The sequence below is a fragment of the Nesoenas mayeri genome (genome assembly GCF_963082525.1).
Source record: "Nesoenas mayeri genome assembly, contig: SCAFFOLD_141, whole genome shotgun sequence".
NCBI lineage: Eukaryota > Metazoa > Chordata > Aves > Columbiformes > Columbidae > Nesoenas > Nesoenas mayeri.
The window spans coordinates 23,534-41,874 of NW_027659995.1; the positions used below are offsets into that span (position 1 = coordinate 23,534).

The 18,341-nt window shown below is 59.1% G+C and overlaps 2 protein-coding genes across 2 annotated transcripts in view; one reads left to right on the forward strand and one right to left on the reverse strand.

The window, feature by feature from the left end:
• Window positions 1-23: 23 nt before the first annotated feature.
• IKBKG (inhibitor of nuclear factor kappa B kinase regulatory subunit gamma) lies at window positions 24-12,921 on the forward strand (the record flags this gene model as incomplete). The annotated part of the gene is given in 15 exon segments (XM_080364537.1): window positions 24-334; window positions 1,873-2,049; window positions 2,835-2,869; window positions 3,138-3,262; window positions 3,346-3,390; window positions 4,624-4,726; window positions 5,703-5,795; window positions 5,797-5,813; window positions 7,403-7,529; window positions 7,531-7,544; window positions 8,698-8,794; window positions 10,002-10,139; window positions 11,001-11,128; window positions 12,634-12,868; window positions 12,871-12,921. Coding segments are annotated over 15 exon segments (1,575 nt in total). The 5' UTR covers window positions 24-144.
• Window positions 12,922-14,661: 1,740 nt separating this feature from the next.
• The window catches only part of LOC308052458 (structural maintenance of chromosomes protein 1A-like), a gene marked incomplete at its 5' end in the record, with an annotated part of 30,588 nt that continues 26,908 nt past the window's right edge, over window positions 14,662-18,341 (reverse strand). Inside the window, 5 exon segments of the mRNA XM_080364538.1 lie at window positions 14,662-14,827; window positions 14,930-15,028; window positions 15,993-16,053; window positions 16,145-16,296; window positions 17,836-17,990. Coding sequence (XP_080220664.1) covers window positions 14,744-14,827; window positions 14,930-15,028; window positions 15,993-16,053; window positions 16,145-16,296; window positions 17,836-17,990 — 551 coding nt within the window. The 3' untranslated portion in view covers window positions 14,662-14,743.

Sequence of the window (18,341 nt, forward strand, 5' to 3'; positions counted from 1 at the left end):
CGCGGCGCCATGACACTTAACGAGGCGGAAGTTTTGGCGAGGCGCTGAGGGGGTTTCCGTTTCCGGCGGAAGCGCGGCTCAGACCGGCGGGGACGGCGAAGGGAGAGGACGCGTTTCGCGGAGCTCCCGGGCCCCCCGCGGCCTATGAACGGGGGGGAGCGGAGGGGCCGGCGGGACATGGTGCAGCCCGGGGGGGGCGGAGGGGCCGGGCCCGGCCCCGCGGAGGCCGGAGGAGCCGCTGGGGAGGAAGCGGCGGGCGGGAGGGGCCCCGAGGAGCTCGGAGAGGGGGGAGAGGTGATGCGGAGGCTGCTGGAGGAGAACAGGGAGCTCAAGGGTGAGCGGGGGGGGAATGGGGGGGCTGGGGGGGACTGGGAGGAACTGGGAGAGGGTTAAGGGGGGATTGGGGGTGGAACTGGGAGGGACTGGGAGACGATTAAGGGGGAACTGGGAGGGACTGGAGGGAACTGGGAGGGACTGGAACAGGAATAAGGGGGAACTGGGAGGGTCTGGGACAGGATAAGGGAGGGACTGGGGGGAAGTGGGAGGGACTGGAGGGAACTGGGAGGGACTGGGAGACGATTAAGGGGGAACTGGGAGGGACTGGGAGGGACTGGAACAGGATTAAGGGGCGACTGGGAGGGACTGGGGGGGAACTGGGAGGGACTGGAGGGGACTGGGAGAGGATTAAGGGTCAATTGGGGGTGACTGGGAGGGACTGGGAGACGATTAAGGGGGGACTGGGAGGGACTGGAGGGAACTGGGAGGGACTGGAACAGGATTAAGGGGGAACTGGGAGGGACTGGGACAGCACTGGGAGGGACTGGGAGAGGATTAAGGGACAACTGGGACAGGACTGGGAGGAACTGGGACAGGCCTGGGAGGAACTGAGACAGGATAAGGAAGGGACTGGCGGGGGGAACTGGGAGGGACTGGGACAGAACTGGGAGGGGCTGGGAGAGGATGAAGGGGGAACTGGGAGCGACTGGGACAGGATAAGGGAGGGACTGGGAGGGACTGGGGAGCTTGGTGGGGTCAACACCCCCAATGTCCCCAACACCCCCAATGTCCCCAACACCCCCAATGTCCCCAACACCCCCAATGCCCCCAACACCCCCAATGCCCCCATTGCCCCCAATGCCCCCATTGTCCCCATTGCCCTCCATGTCCCCATTGCCCCCAACATCCCCATTGCCCCCAACATCCCCATTGCCCCCCATGTCCTCATTGCCCCCCATGTCCCCATTGCCCCAAACAGCCCCAACACCCCTGATGTCCCCATTGCCCCTGATGTCCCCGTTGTCCCCATTGCCCCCATTGCCCCTGACGTCCCCATTGCCCCTGACGTCCCCATTGCCCCTGACGTCCCCATTGCCCCCGATGTCCCCATTGCCCCCAACACCTCTGATGTCCCCAATGTCCCCATTGCCCCCAATGTCCCCATTGCCCCCAACACCCCCATTACCCCCATAATCCCCGTTGCCCCCAACACCCTCAATGTCCCTGACGTCCCCATTGCCCCCGACGTCCCCATTGCCCCCAACAACCCCAGTGTCCCCATTGCCCCCTGATGTCCCCATTGCTCCCAACACCCTCAATGACCCCGACGTCCCCATTGCCCCCAACACCCCTGATGTCCCCAAAGTCCCCATTGCCCCCAACACCCCCATTGCCCCCAACACCCCCAATGTCCCCATCGCCCCTGATGTCCCCATTGTCCCCATCGCCCCCGATGTCCCCAACACCCCCATTGCCCCCAACTCCCCTGATGTCCCCATTGCCCCCCACGTCCCCATTGCCCCCAGCACCCTCAGTGTCCCCAATGTCCCCGTTGTCCCCAATGTCCCTGACGTCCCCGCTGTCCCCCCGCGGCAGGGGCGCTGTCGCGCTGCAGCGCGTGCCTGCGCGTGCGGCTGGAGGAGCTGCGCCGCCTGCAGGGCCAGCGCCGCGCGCAGTGGCAGCTGCTGCGGGGACGCTGGGGACAGGCCCGCGCGCTGGTGGAGCGGCTGCGCGGGGACACCGGGGACACCGGGGACAATGGGGGACGCGCAGGTAAGGGCACCACGGGGCACCACAGGTCACTGGTGGCACCAAGTGTCCATGAGTGTCACCGAGTGTCCATAAGTGTCACGTAATCCCGTGAGTGTCACCTTATGTCCATGTGTGTCCCTGTGTCCACCTGAGTGTCACCTCGTGTCCCTGGGTGTCCCTGTGTCCTGCTGAGTGTCCCCTCGTGTCCCCTCATGTCCATGTGTCCCTGAGTGTCCGTCTGTCCCCCTGAGTGTCACCTCATGTCCCTGTGTCCCCAAGTGTCACCTGATGTCCCTGTGTGTCCCTGTGTCCCCCTGAGTGTCACCTCGTGTCCATGAGTGTCACCTCATGTCCATGTGTGTCTCTGTGTCCCCCTGAGTGTCACCTCATGTCCATGAGTGTCATCTCATGTCTCCTTGAGTGTCCCCTCGTGTCCCTGAGTGTCACCTAATGCCCATGAGTGTCACCCAATGTCCCTGGGTGTCCCCGTGTCCTCCTGAGTGTCACCCCATGTCACTGGTGGCACCGAGTGTCCCCTCGTGTCCATGTGTGTCCCTCTGTCCCCTTGAGTGTCACCTCGTGTCCCTGAGTGTCACCTCATGTCCATGTGTGTCCCTGTGTCCTCTTGAGTGTCACCTCATGTCCCTGTGTCCCCAAGTGTCACCTGATGTCCCTGAGTGTCCCTCTGTCCTCCTGAGTGTCACCTCATGTCTCTGAGTGTCCCTCTGTCCCCCTGAGTGTCACCTCGTGTCGCTGGGTGTCCCTGTGTCCTCCTGAGTGTCACCTCATGTCCTTGTGTCCCCAAGTGTCACCTCATGGCTGTATGTGTCCCTTTGTCCCCGTGAGTGTCACCTCATGTCCTTGTGTCCCCAAGTGTCACCCAATGCCCCTGCGTGTCCCTTTGTCCCCTACATGTCCCCTAGATGTCACATTGTCCCTCTTTGTGTCACTTTGTCCCCTTGTCACCGCTGTCACGCTTGCGTGTCCCTTTGTCCCCTTATGTGTCCCTTTGTCCCCTTTTGTGTCCCCTACATGTCCCCATGTCCCTATGTCCCCGTGTCCCCTACGTGTCCCCTACATGTCCCCACGTCCCCTCCCTGTCCCCCCAGAGCCCCGAGGTGACACCCCAGGAGGAGGTGACACCCCAAGTGACACCGGAGGTGACACCGGAGGTGACACACGAGTCACCCCCAGAGCAGGATGAGGACGTCCCCGTGTCACCCCCTGAGCCCAGGTGAGTCCCCACCCCCGCTTGGGGACATCCCCATGTCCCCAATGTCCCCAATGTCCCCAACCCCGTGTCCTTGTCCCCAACAGCCCCGTGGAGCAGCTGCGGCAGCGGTTGGTGGCAGCGGAGGCCGAGTGAGCCACACTTTGGGGACACTTTGGGGGCACTTTGGGGACACTTTGGGGGCACTTTGGGGACACTTGAGGGGTATTTGGGGGACACTTTGGGGGACGCTTTGGGGGACACTTGGGACACTTGGGGACACTTGGGTGACACGGGGCGTATTTGGGGGACACTTCGGGAGACACTTGGGGTGACATTTGGGTGACACTTTGGGGACACTTTGGGTGTATTTGGGGGACACTTGGGGGTTATTTTGGGGCCTATTTGGGGGACACTCTGGTGACACTTTGGGGACGCTTGGGGTGACACTTGGGGCATATTTGGGGGACACTTGGGGGTTATTTTGGGGCCTATTTTGGGGGACCCTTGGGTGACATTTGTGGGACCCTTGGGTGACATTTGGGGGACACTTTGGGTGTATTTGGGGGACACTTGGGGGTTATTTTGGGGACACTTTGGGGGCACTTTGGGTGACATTTGGGGCCTATTTGGGGGACACTTTGGGTGTATTTGGGGGACACTTTGGGTGACATTTGGGTGACATTTGGGGGACACTTGGGGCATATTTTGGGGACCTTTGGGGGACCCTTTGAGGATATTTTGGGGACCCTTGGGTGACATTTGGGGGACACTTGGGGGTTATTTTGGGGGGCACTTTGGGATATTTGGGGGACACTTAGAGGATATTTTGGGGACACTTGGAGGATATTTTGGGGACTCTTGTGGGACACTTGGGGGACACTTTGGGGATATTTGGGGACACTTTGGGTGTATTTGGGGGACACTTGGGGGATATTTGGGTGATGCTTCGGGTGTATTTGGGGGACACTTGGGGGGTATTTTGGGGCCTATTTGGGGGACATTTGGGGTGACATTTGGGGGACACTTGGGTGTATTTGGGGGACACTTGGAGGATATTTTGGGTGTATTTGGGGGACACTTGGGGGTGACATTTGGGGGACACTTGGGGCCTATTTGGGGGACCCTTTGGGACACTTGGGGGACACTTGGGGGTTATTTTGCGGCCTATTTGGGGGACCCTTGGGTGACATTTTGGGGACCCTTGGGTGACATTTGGGGGATACTTTGGGTGTATTTGGGGGACACTTGGGGGGTATTTTGGGACCTATTTGGGGGACACTTGGAGGATATTTTGGGGCCCCTTTGGTGCCACTCTGGTGACCCTTTGGGGACCCTTTGGTGACACTGTGGTGACACTGTGGTGACACTGGTGCCATTCCCAGGCTGGCCACGGCCCGCGAGGCGCAAGCGGCCGCCGAGCGCCGAGCGCAGGATGTGACCCAGCGCGCTGAGCTGCAGCTGCAGGCCCTGCGGCGCCAGCTCGAGGTTCGGGGACACCTGGGGACACTTTGGGGACACTTTGGGGACATCTGGGGATACTTTGGGGACACCTGGGGACGCTTTGGGGACATTGTGGGGACACTGGGGGACACTTGGGGACATCTGGGGACACTATGGGGTCACTGTGGGGACATTGTGGGGACACTTGGGGACATTTGGGGTCAACTGGGGACACTGTGGGGACACTGTGGGACATTTGGGGACACCTGTGGGGACACCCGGGGACAGCTGTGGGGACACTTTGGGGACATCTGGGGTCACCTGGGGACACTGTGGGGACATCTGGGGACACTGTGGTGGCACTTGGGGACACTTTGGGACACTATGGGGATACTTGGGGACACTGAGGGGACACTTGGAGTCACTTGGGGACACCTGGGGGGACACCCGGGGACATTTGGGGACACTTTGGAGACACTTTGGGACACTGTGGGGTCACCTGGGGACACTTTGGGGACACTTGAGGACACTGTGGGATCACCTGGGAGGACACCTGGGGACACTTGGGGACACCTGGGGGGACACTTGGGGACACTGTGGGGATACCTGGGGTCACTTGGGGACATCTGGGGTCACTGTGGGGACACCTGGGAAGACCTGGGGACACTGTGGGGACACCTGGAGGCACTTGAGGACACATGGGGACACCCAGGGACACTGTGGGGACACCCGGGGGGATACTTGGGGACACCTGAGGACACTTTGGGGTCACTTGGGGATACTGTGGGACACTTGGGGACACCTGGGGGGGACACTTTGGGGACATTGGGGGGACACTTGGGAACACCTGGGGACATGTGGGGACACCTGGGGACACTGGGGGGACACCCGGGGGGTCACTTTGGGGATACTTGGGAACACTGTGGGCACACTTGGGGACATCTGGGGTTACTTGGGGACACTGTGGGACACCTGGGGACACTTGGGGACATTGTTGAGCGTGTCCCCGTGTCCCCAGCAGCAGGACAAGGCGCAGGTGCAGGCGCAGGTGACGTCGCTGCTGGGGGAGCTGAGGGAGAGTCAGAGCCGGCTGGAGAGCAGCCGCAGGGACCGGCGCGCAGCTGGAGCAGCGGTGGGGACAACAATGACGTCATCATGGGGACAATGATGTCACCGGTGTCACCCGGGGCTTGGGGACGATCCATGGGAACCTAGGAATGATCCATGGGAATATGGGAATGATCCATGGGAACATGGGGACAAAGGGACAGGGACGAGCTGGAGCAACGGTGGGGACAATGATGTGGCACCAGTGTCACCGGGGGCTTGGGGACAGTCCCTGGGGACTTGGGGACAATCCATGGGAACTTGGGGACAATCCATGGGAACTTGGGGACGATCCTTGGGAACCTGGGAATGATCCTTGGGAACTTGGGGACGATCCATGGGAATGTGTCCCCATTGACCCCCATTGACGCCCATTGAGCCCCATTGACACCCATAGACCCCCGTTGAGCCCCATTGACCCCCATTGATCCCCGTTGACCCTCATTGACTCCCATTGACCCCCATTGACACCCATAGACCCCCATTGACTCCCATTGACCCCCATTGTCCCCCACTGTCGCCCATTGACCCCCATTGATGCTCATTGACTCCCGTTGACCCCCATTGACCCCCGTTGATGCCCATTGACTCTCATTGACTCCCATTGACGCCCATTGATCCCCGTTGACCCTCATTGACCCCCATTGACCCCCCATTGACGCCCATTGACCCCCATTGATGCCCATAGACCCCCATTGACACCCATAGACCCTCGTTGACCCCCATTGACGCCCATTGACTCCCATTGACCCCCATTGACTCCCAAATGTCCCCATCACCCCCGATGTCCCCATGTCCCCACAGTGTCCTCATGTCCCCAATGTCACCCATGTCCCCTATTGACCCCCATTGACTCCCATTGACCCCCATTGACTCCAGTGTCCCCATCACCCCCAATGTCCCCACATCCCCATGGTGTCCCCATCACCCCCAATGTCCCCACATCCCCATGGTGTCCCCATGTCCCCCATCACCCCCAATGTCCCCCATGGTCCCCATGTCCCCATGGTGTCCCCAATGTCCTCATGTCCCCAATGTCCCCATGTCCCCAATGTCCCCATGTGTCCTCATGTCCCCAATGTCCCCTATTGACCCCCATTGACTCCCATTGACTCCCAGTGTCCCCATCACCCCCAATGTCCCCACATCCCCATGGTGTTCCCAATGTCCCCATCACCCCCAGTGTCCCCACATCCCCATGGTGTCCCCATGGTCCCCCATGTCCCCTCGGTGTCCCCCCATGTCCCCAGTGTCCCCATCACCCCCAATGTCCCATGATCCCCATGTCCCCACAGTGTCCCCAATGTCCCCATGTCCCAATGTCCCCATGGTGTCCCCAATGTCCCCATCACCCCCAGTGTCCCCAATGTCCCCATCACCCCCATGGTTCCCATGTCCCCAATGTCCCCATGATGTCCCCATGGTGTCCCCAATGTCCCCATGTCCCCCCATTGACTCCCATTGGACCCCCATTGACTCCCAGTGTCCCCATCACCCCCAATGTCCCCACATCCCCATGGTGTCCCCATGTCCCCAGTGTCCCCATCACCCCCCAATGTCCCCATCACCACCCATGGTCCCCATGTCCCCACAGTGTCCCCCATGTCCCCGCAGGGCCCGGCTGGCGGGCGAGCGCTGCCACACGCTGGAGGAGGTGACCAAGGGCCACGGGCTCCAGCTGGACCAGCTGCGCCTGCAGGTGCAGAACCTGGAGACGGCGCTCAGGGTGGAGCGGCACGGCGGCCTCCGAGGAGAAGTGGGTGAGCGCGGGGACAATGGGGACAGTGGGGGCGATGGGGGTGATGGGGACATTGGGGGCGATGGGGACATTGGGGTCAATGGGAGCAATGGGGACATTGGGGGCGATGGGACATTGGGAGTCAATGGGGGTCAATGGGAGTCAATTGGGGACATTGGCACAATGGGGGCGATGGGGACGTTGGGGGCAATGGGGACATTGGGGACGTTGGGGAAATGGGGACATTGGGGGTTATGGGGACGTTGGGGGGCAATGAGGGACATTGGGGGCGATGGGGACATTGGGGATGGTGGGGGTGATGGGGACATTGGGAGTCAATGGGGGACATGGGGGTAAATGGGAGTCTATGGGGGACATTGGGGACAATGGGGACATTGGGGGTGATGGGGGACATTGGGACATGGGGGGCAATGGGGATCAGTGGAGGACATGGGGGTAAATGGGAGTCAATGGGGGACATGGGGACATTGGGAGCGATGGGGACAATGGGGACATTGGGGGTGATGGGGACATTGGGAGTCAGTGGGGGTCAGTGGGGGACATGGGGGTCAATGGGGGACGTGGGGGTCAATAGGGGGTGATGGGGACATTGGGACATGGGGGGCAATGGGGACATTGGGGGCAATGGGGATCAGTGGGGGACATGGGGGTAAATGGGAGTCAATGGGGGACAATGGGGACATTGGGGGTGATGGGGACATTGGGAGTCAGTGGGGGTCAGTGGGGGACATGGGGGTCAATGGGGGACGTGGGGGTCAATAGGGGCAATGGGGACATTGGGGGCAATGGGGACACTTTGGGGATATTTTGGGGTCACTTGGGGGATATTTTGGGGCCACTTTGGGGCTATGTGGGGGGTATTTTGGGGATATTTGGGGGTATTTTGGGGCCACTTTGGGGGTATTTTGGTGACATTTGGGGCTATTTTGAGGGGTATTTTGGGGTGTATTTGGGGTATTTTGGGGACATTTGGGGCTATTTTGGTGACATTTGGGTGTATTTTGGGGCTCTTTTGGGGGGTATTTTTGGGGGCTCTTTTGGGGGTATTCTGAGGCTATTTTGGGGGGTCTTTTGGGGCGATCTGGGGGGTGTTTTGGGGACCCTGTGGGGGTGTTTTGGGGACAGTTGGTGACACCGGTGTCGCGCGCAGGCGGAAGCTGGCGCAGCTGCAGGTCGCCTATCACCACCTGTTCCAGGAGTACGACGCGCACATCAAGCTCAGCGCCCACGGCGACGCGCAGCAGCAGGTCCGTCACACCCCCTGGCACCCCTCCTGTCACCCCCCCGTGTCACCCCCGTCACCCCCTGCGTCACCTCCTGTCACCTCCTGTGTCACCCTCCATGTCACCTCCCATGTCACCCCATCACCCCCCGTGTCACCCTGGTACCTTCTGTGTCACTCCCTGTCACCCCATGACCTCCCGTGTCACCCCCCTGTCACCCTGTCACCCTCATGTCACCTCCCCGTGTCACCTCCTGTCACCCCATGTCACCCCCCATGTCATCTCTTGTCACCCAACATGTCACCTCCTGTGTCACCCCTGTCACCCCATCACCCCCCATGTCACCTCCTGTGTCACCCCATGTCACCTCCCATGTCACCCGTGTCACCTCCTGTTACTCCATGTCACCTCTCGTGTCACCCCTGTGTCACCCCCCATGTCACCTCCTGTGTCACCTCCTGTCACCCAACATGTCACCCCCCGTCACCCCATGTCACCCCATCACCTCCTGTCACCCCCCATGTCACCCCCCATGTCACATCCTGTCACCCAACATGTCACCCCCTGTCACCCCGTGTCACCCCTGTGTCACCCGTGTCATCTGTCACCCAACATGTCACCCCCTGTGTCACCTCCTGTGTCACCTCCTGTGTCACCCCCTGTCACCCAACATGTCACCCCGTGTCACCTCCTGTCACCCCCAGTGTCACCCCCATGTCACCCCCTCTCACCTCCTGTGTCACCTCCTGTCACCCCCCGTGTCACCTCTTGTCACCCAACATGTCACCCCCTGTCACCCCCCCCATGTCACCCCATCACCTCCTGTCACCCTCCTGTCACCTCCTATGTCACCCCCCTGCCACCCCCCCATGTCACCCCCTGTGTCACCCCCCTGTGTCACCCTGTCACCTCCTATGTCACCCCATGTCACCTGTGTCACCCCCCCCATGTCACCCCCTATGTCACCCAGTGTCACCCCCCTATGTGCGGCAATGAAGCCCCAGGCCATGGGGTGACACTGGGTGACCCTTGGGGACACGGGTGACACTGGGTGACACTGGGTGACCCCGGTGACCCCACGGTGACCCCAGTGACCCCTCGGTGACAACCAGCGCGACAATCAAGCCCCATAGGAGGCAACAAAGCACAGACCTCACTAGGCCTCAGTGTCCCCATGGGGTGACACTGGGTGACCTTTGGGGACACGGGTGACACTGGGTGACCCCCACAGGAGCTGCTGTCAGCGCGGGCGCGTTTGGCGGCGGCCGAGGAGGCGCTGGCGGCCAAGCAGGAGCTGATCGACAAGCTCAAGGGGGAGGCCGAGCGGCAGCGCGCCGCGCTCGAAACCGTCCCCGTGCTGCAGGCCCAGGTGACAACGGGACACCGGGACGTTGGGGACACGTTGGGGACACCCTGGGGGACGTTTCGGGGAAGTTTGGGGCGTTTTGGGCGTTTTTCGGGGAAGATTTTGGGGGCTGAATGACAACGGGTGACGCTCAAAACTGGACTCAAGTTGCAGGTCCAGGGGGCGTTTGGGGACAGTTTAGGGACAGTTTGGGACGTGTTGGGGACACGTTGGGGACACTCTGGGGGACGTTTCGGGGAAGTTTGGGGCGTTTTTCGGGGAAGAGTTTGGGGGGTTTTTGGGGGAAGATTTTGGGGTGTTCCTAGGGTGTTTTTCAGGTGTTTTTTTTGTTGTTTCTGGGTGTTTATCAGGTGTTTCGGGGCTGGTTTTTGGGTGTTTCAAGGGTGTTTTTTGGGGTTTTTTTGGGGTGTTTCTAGGGTGTTTTTGGGGTGTTTCGGGGGTGTTTTTAGGGTGGTTTTTTTGGCGTTTCTAGGGTGTTTTTTGGGTGTGTCTCGGTGGTTTTGGGGTGTGTTTTGGGTGTTTTTCTGGTGGTCTTGGGGTGTTTTGGGGGTGTTTCTGGGTAGTTTTAGGGTGTTTTTCTGGGTGTTTCTAGGGTGGTTTTTTGGGTGTTTCGGGGGTGTTCTTTGGGTGGTTCTGGGTGGTTTTCAGGTGTTTTTCTGGGTGTTTCTGGGGTGTTTGGGTGTTTCGGGGCTGATTATTGGGTGTTTTTTAGGTGTCTCGGGGGTGTTTCTGGGGTGCTTTTTTTGTGTTTCTGGGTGTTTCAGGGGTGTTTTGGGGGTGTTTTGGATGATTTTTGGGTGTTTCGGGGTGTTTTTTAAGGTTTTTGGGGGTGTTTTGGGGTGATTTGGGGCATTTTTGGCGCAGGCCGAGATCTACCGCGCGGACTTTGCGGCGGAGCGGGCGGCGCGGGAGCAGCTCCACGCGCAGCGGGACGCTCTGCAGGAGGCGCTGCGCACCCTGCGGGCGCAGCTGGATGCGCGCACCGCCACCAGGTCGGGACCCCCCAAAAACCCCCCAAACGCCCCAAAAACGGCCCAAAACGACCCCAGAAACACCCCAAAACCCACCCTGGAACCCCCCAAAATATAACTCCCAAAAATAGACTAAAACCAGCCCAAAAATGGCCCAAAACTGACTGCGGAACCCCCCAAAATCATCCCTAAAATATAACCCCCAAAAATAGCCCCAAACCAGCCCAAAAATGGCCCCAAAACACCCCAAAACTGACCCCAGAACCCCCCAAAATAGCCCCCAAACCACCCCAAAAATGGCCCAAAACCACCCCAAAAATGGCCCAAAACACCCCCAAACTGACCCCAGAACCCCCCAAATCATCCCCAAAATATAACCCCCAAAAATAGACCAAAACCAGCCCAAAAATGGCCCAAAACTGACCGCGGAACCCCCCAAAATCATCCCAAAATAGAACCCCCCAAAATAGCCCAAAAACACCCCCAAACTGACCCCAGAACCTCCCAAATCATCCCTAAAATATAACCCCCAAAAATAGACCAAAACCACCAAAAATGGCCCAAAACCACCCCCAAACTGACCCCAGAATCCCCAAAATCATCCCCAAAATAGAACTCCCCAAAATAGCCCCAAAACACCCCAAAAATGGCCCCAAAACACCCCAAAACTGACCCTGGAACCCCCAAAATCATCCCCAAAATATAACCCCCCAAAAATAGACCCAAACCACTTCAAATATGGCCCAAAACCACCCCAAAACTGACCCTGGAATCCCCAAATTATAATCCCCCAAAATAGCCAAAACCACCCCAAAAATGGCCCAAAACCGACCCCAAAACCCCCCAAAATAGCCCCAAATCCTCCCACGAAAAACCCCCCCAAAATTCCCCCCCCAAATCCCCCAAAAATCTCCCCCAAACCCCCCAAAATACCCCAACCCCCCCCCAAATCCTCCCCAAGCCCCCCGACCCCCCCAACCCTTTTGGGGTTGTCACTGGGACCCCAAAACACCCCCAAAACGCCCCCAAATCCTCCCACAAAACCCCCCAAAAATACCCCAAACCCCCCCAAAATACCCCCAAAAATACCCCAAACCCCCCCAAATCCCCAACCCCCCAAACCCCTTTGGGTTGTCACTGGAGACCCCAAAACGCTCCCAAGACCCCCCCCAAATCCTCCCACAATCCGCCCCCTCCCGCCCCCCCAAAATACCCCAAAACCGCCCCAAAATACCCCCAAAAATACCCCCAACCCCCCCAAATACTCCCCAAGCCCCCTAAACCCCTTTTGGGTGTCACTGGGGACCCCAAAACGCCCCCAAGACCCCCCCAAAACCCTCCCCCAAAACCCCCCCACAATACCCCAAACCCCCCAAATCCTCCCCCAAAACCCCCCCAAAATACCCCCCAAAATACCCCAAACCCCCCCAAATCCTCCCAAGCCCCCCAACCCCCCAAACCCCTTTGGGGGTGTCACTGGGGACCCCAAAACCCCCCCCAAAACGCCCCCAAATCTCCCCCCACAGGCAGCGCATGGAGGAGCTTCAGCAGCGCCACTCGACTCCCGGTGAGCCCCAAAACCGCCCCTTTTCACCCCATTTTACCCCCCGGTTTGGGGACGGGGGGACCCGGTGTCACCCCCCATGTGTCCCCCATGTCCCCCCATGTCCCCCCATGTTCCCCAGGCCCCATTTTGGGGGTTCCCGCCCCCCCCAAACGGAGGAACAACCGGATCTTTGCTGCCCCAAATGTCAGTACCCGGGGCGCCCGATATGGACACGTTGCAGATTCACGTCACCGAGTGCATCGAGTGACCCAAAATCGCCTCGTTTCACCCCAAAATGGGACCCCCGATTATTACCCGATGGGGGGGGGAATAAAGTGGTTCTTTTGGAATTGGTTAAAATGGGGTTAAATGGGGGGGAATGGGGTTAAAAGGGGGTTTTGGGGGGGGGGGTTGGGTGGTGAATGACCCAAAATCGCATGGATTTGACTCAAAATTGACTGGATTTGACACAAATCACCCGGATTTGACCCAAAATTGACCAGATTTGACCCAAAATTAATGGGATTTGACCCAAAATCACACAGATTTGACCCAAAGTCGCACGGATTTGACCCAAAATCACTCAGATTTGACCCAAAATCGCCTGGATTTGACCCCAAATCGCCCAGATTTGATCCAAAATTGCCCGATTTGAACACAAAATTGACCGGATTTGACCCAAAATCACCCAGATTTGACCCAAAATTGAACAGGTTTGACCCAAAATCGCCGGATTTGATCCAAAATTGCCCAGATTTGACACAGTCACCTGGATTTGACACAAAATTCACCAGATTTGACCCAAAATCACCCAGATTTGATCCAAAATCACACGGATTTGACCCCAAAATTGACGGATTTGACCCAAAGTTGATGGGATTTGACCCAAAATTGACCAGATTTGACCCAAAATCGCCCGGATTTGACCCAAAAATGAGGGGATTTTGGTGCCATTTTGACCCAAAATGAGGCAATTTTGGCGCCATTTGTTACCTGAGGTGATTTTGGCGCCATTTTGACCCAAAATGAGGTGATTTTGGCGCCATTTTGACCCAAATGAGGCCATTTTGGCGCCATTTTCACCCCCGAGGGGGATTTTGGGGCCAATTTGAGGCATTTTGGGTGATTTTTTTGGGGGGGGGGGGGGGGGGGGTTGGGGAATATTTTGGGGGAGGATTTTGGGGGGGGGTTGGGGTGGTTTTTTGGGCTTTTTTGAGGTGGTTTTGGGGGGTAATTCTGGGGAGTTTTTGGGGGGTTTAGGGGGTGGTTTTGGGGGAAGATTTTGGGGATTTTGGGGGGTTGGTTTGGGATGGTTTTGGGGGTTTTTTGAGTGGATTTGGGGGGTGATTTTGGGGGAGGTTTTGGGGATGATTTTGGGGATTTTGGGGCTTGTTTGGGGTGTTTTTGGGGGGGGGGTTGGGGCAGGATTTTTGGGGGCAATTTTTGGGTTTTAGGGGATGGTTTTGGGGTTGATTTTTGAGGCATTTTTGGGGTCACTTTATTGATATTTCCCACATCTCAGTGGCTTTTTGTCCATTTTCCTCCGTTCTATCATCAAATCGAGGTTAAAACCCCCCCAGCCCCCTATGGCCCCTATAGGGCCCCTATAGGGCGCCCCCCGGACACGTAAAGACGCGCCGTGGGGAATTAAAATCCTTAATTATCTGGGCACCAAATGCACAGAAATGACATAAAAACGGGGGGTGGGGGGGGGTGGGGGGGAGGGGGGAATGTATAGGATGGGGGGGGACGTATAGAATCTATAGGGGGCCCCTTGGAGAGCCCAGTAAAAGCCACAGCATGATTCTACCCATAGCGGGGTGGGGGGACCCAGGCGTCCGAGTGAGGGGACCCAGGCGTCCGGGAGAAGGGACCCAGGCGTCCGGAGAGAGGGGACCCAGGCGTCCGGGAGAGGGGACCCAGGCGTCCGGGGAGAGGGGACCCCAGGCATCCGGGAGAGTGACCTAGGCTTGTCATAGAGGGACCCAGGCGTCCAAGTGAAGGGACCCAGGCGTCCCGGGTAGGGAACACAGGTGTCTCAGAGAGGGGACCCAGGCGTCCGGGAGAAGGACCCAGGCGTCCCGGGGGGGTCACTGCTCATTAGGGTTGGGGTTGGCATCCGGGTACTTGGTGAGGTCAAAGGTCAACACTTTGCTGATGACACAATCACCTTGCTGGGACACACACACACCCATAATTAGCCCCAGGGTCATTAATTACCCCCCCATGTGTTAATTAACCCCCCCCCGGGGTATTTTCTCACCTCGGGGTAGGACGCCGATGAGACTTTGGGCCTTGGTGTAAAATTCCTCCTTGAGGGAGATGACGATGGCCTGGAAATTGGCGGCCGATTGCTCCTTGATGTAATTGGCCACCTGCGGGGGACCCCGAAAAACACGTCAGGGGACCCCGAAACACATCGGGGACCCCGAAAATGGGGTTGGGGGGGGGTCAAAAAATGGGGGGGGGACGCCCCAAAAATGGGGGTTTGGGGGGGAGAAAGTGTCACCCCGGGGCTGCGGATTGAAGCGACGAGGGGGGAATGGCGCCCAAAAGAGGCCAAAAAATGGGGGGAGGGAGCCTAAAAATGGGTCGGGGGACCCCAAAAATGGGTCGGGGGACCCTAAAAATGGGTTGGGGACACTAAATTGTCCCCAAAATTGCGACCTGAGGCTCAAAGAAATGGCCCCAACTCGCCACGTTTGACCCCAAAAATGGACCCAAAGAGGCCAAAACTGCACCCAAGGAGCCCCAGAGTCTCTCAGGGACCCCCCCCCAAATCCATAGGGATCCCCCATATATCCATAGGGACCCCCAAAAGTCCTGGGACCCCCTAAAAATTATTGGGACCCCCCCCCCCCCCCCCCAAATCCCTGCAAAATGAATCACTGGGATCCTCTAAATTACCGTAAACCCCCTAAAAAAGTCTCTGGGGACCCCCAAAAATCCTGGGGATCCCCCAAATGATCATGGGGACCCCCCAGAATCCTGGGGACCCCCTAGAATTATTGGGGACCCCCCCCCAAAATCACTGGGACCCCCTCCCCCAAATTCCCTGCAAAATGAATCACTGGGACTCCCTAAAGTTACCGTAAAACCCCTAAAAAGTCTCTGGGGACCCCCAAAAATCCTGGGGGACCCCCCAAATGATCTTGGGGACCCCCTAAAATTATTGGGACCCCCCCCAGAATTCTGGGGACCCCCCCAAAATCACTGGGACCCCCCCCCCAAATCCCTGCAAAATGAATCACTGGGACCCCCCTAAAAATTACCGTAAAACACCTAAAAAGTCTCTGGGGACCCCCATAAATCCTGGGGACCCCCAAAACCCATCAGGGCCCCCCAGTTGTCGAGCGCGGCGTCGATCTCGTCCAGGACGAAGAACGGGGCCGGTTTGTAACTGAAGAAACGGATGGAAAACGGGGTGAAACGGCTGGAAATTGGGTCGGGGAGGGGGGGGACACCCCAAAAATACCGGGGGGCCCCCTGACCTGTGGATGGCGAAGAGGAGGGCGAGCGCGGCCACGGTTTTCTCGCCCCCCGACAGGTTGTCCATGGGGCGGAAGCGTTTGCCGGGGGCCACGCAGTTGTAGTTGATGCCGTCCAGGTACGGCTCCTCAGGGTTCTCAGGACCCAGGAACGCCTGCGGGGACAATGGGACGTTGGGGGCGTTGGGGACAATGGGGACAATGGGGACGTTGGGGGCAATGGGGACGTTGGGGACAATGGGGACGATGGGGACGTTGGGGGCAATGCGGACGTTGGGGGCAATGGGGACGTTGGGGACAATGGGGACAATGGGGACAAGGGGGGCAAGGGGGACAAGGGGGGCAATGGGGACAAGGGGGGCAATGGGGACAATGGGGGCGTTGGGGACAATGGAGAGGGGGATGTGGGGGGAAATGGGGCTCCTCGGGGTTCTCGGGACCCAGGAACGCCTGCGGGGACAATGGGACGTTGGGGACAATGGGGATGTTGGGGACGTTGGGGGCAATGGGGACATTGGGGGCAATGGGGACGATGGGGACGTTGGGGACATTGGGGGCAATGGGGACATTGGGGGCAATGGGGACAATGGGGGCAGTGGGGACATGTCGGGGGACACTGGGGACATGGGGAGGGAGATATGGGGGGAAATGGGGCTCCTTGGGGTTCTTGGGACCCAGGAATGCCTGCGGGGACAATGGGGACAATGGGGACGATGGGGACAATGGGGACGATGGGGACAATGGGGACAATGGGGACATTCGGGACAATGGTGGCAATGGGGACATATGGGGACATATGGGAGGGAGATATGGGGGGGAAACGGGGCTCCTCGGGACCCAGGAACGCCTATGGGGACAATGGGGACATTGGGGACACTGGGGACGTTGGGGACATTGGGGGACACGGGGAGGGGGCTGTGGGCTCAGTGAGTGTGCAAACCCTTGTGTGAGGCCCAAACCCTCGTGCAAACCCTCGTGCAAGGTCAGGGATGATGGTGCAAGGGCAGGAATGATCATCCCAGACCTGGTTTGAGGTTGGGGGTGACCAGACCAAGGCCAGGGATGATGGTTCAAACCCTCGTGCGAGGCCTGAACCCTCGTGCAAACCCTCGTGCGAGGCCAGGGGTGATGGTGCAAGGCCAGGGATGATCATCCCAGACCCGGTTTGAGGTTGGGGGTGATGGTGCAAACCCTTGTGTGAGGCCCAAACCCTCGTGCAAACCCTTGTGCAAGGCCAGGGATGATGGTGCGAGGTCAGAGATGATGGTGCAAGGCCAGGGATGATCATCCCAGACCTGGTTTGAGGTTGGGGGGTGACAGTTCAAACCCTCGTGTGAGGCCTGAACACTCGTGCAAATCATTGTGCAAAGCCCAAACCCTCGTGCAAACCCTCGTGCAAGGTCAGGGATGATGGTGCAAGGGCAGGAATGATCATCCCAGACCTGGTTTGAGGTTGGGGGTGATGGTGCAAACCCTCGTGCGAGGCCCAAACCCTCGTGCAAACCCTCGTGCAAGATCAGGGATGATGGTGCAAGGGCAGGGATGATCATCCCAGACCTGGTTTGAGGTTGGGGGTGACAGTGCAAACCCTTGTGTGAGGCCCAAACCCTCGTGCAAACCCTCGTGCGAGGCCCAGCCCCTCGTGCAAACCCTCGTGCGAGGCCCAGCCCCTCGTGCAAACCCTCGTGCGGTACCTGCGCGCTGCTGTTGCGCGACAGCGCCTTGTAGATCTCGTCGATGTTGGTGGCCACGGACTCGAAGCAGGCGTTGAAGCGGTCGAAACGCTCCTTCTTCATCTGCTCAAACGCCTGCTTGGCCTTCTTGGCGCGCTTGCGAGCCGCCTCGAACTCTGCGCGGGGACACGGGGACATTGGGGACACCCTTGGGGACATTGGGGACATCCTTGGGGACACCCCTGGGACACTGGGGACACCCCTGGGGACATTGGGGACACCCCTGGGGACACCCTTAGGGACACTGGAGACACCCCTGGGGACATTGGGGACACCCCTGGGGACATTAGGGACACTGGAGACACCCCTGGGGACACCCCTGGGGACACCCTTGGGGACATTGGGGACACTGGAGACACCCCTGGGGACATGACACCCTTAGGGACACCCCTGGGACACCCTTGGGGACATTGGGGACACTGGGGACACCCCAGGGGACATGACACCCTTAGGGACACTGGGGACAC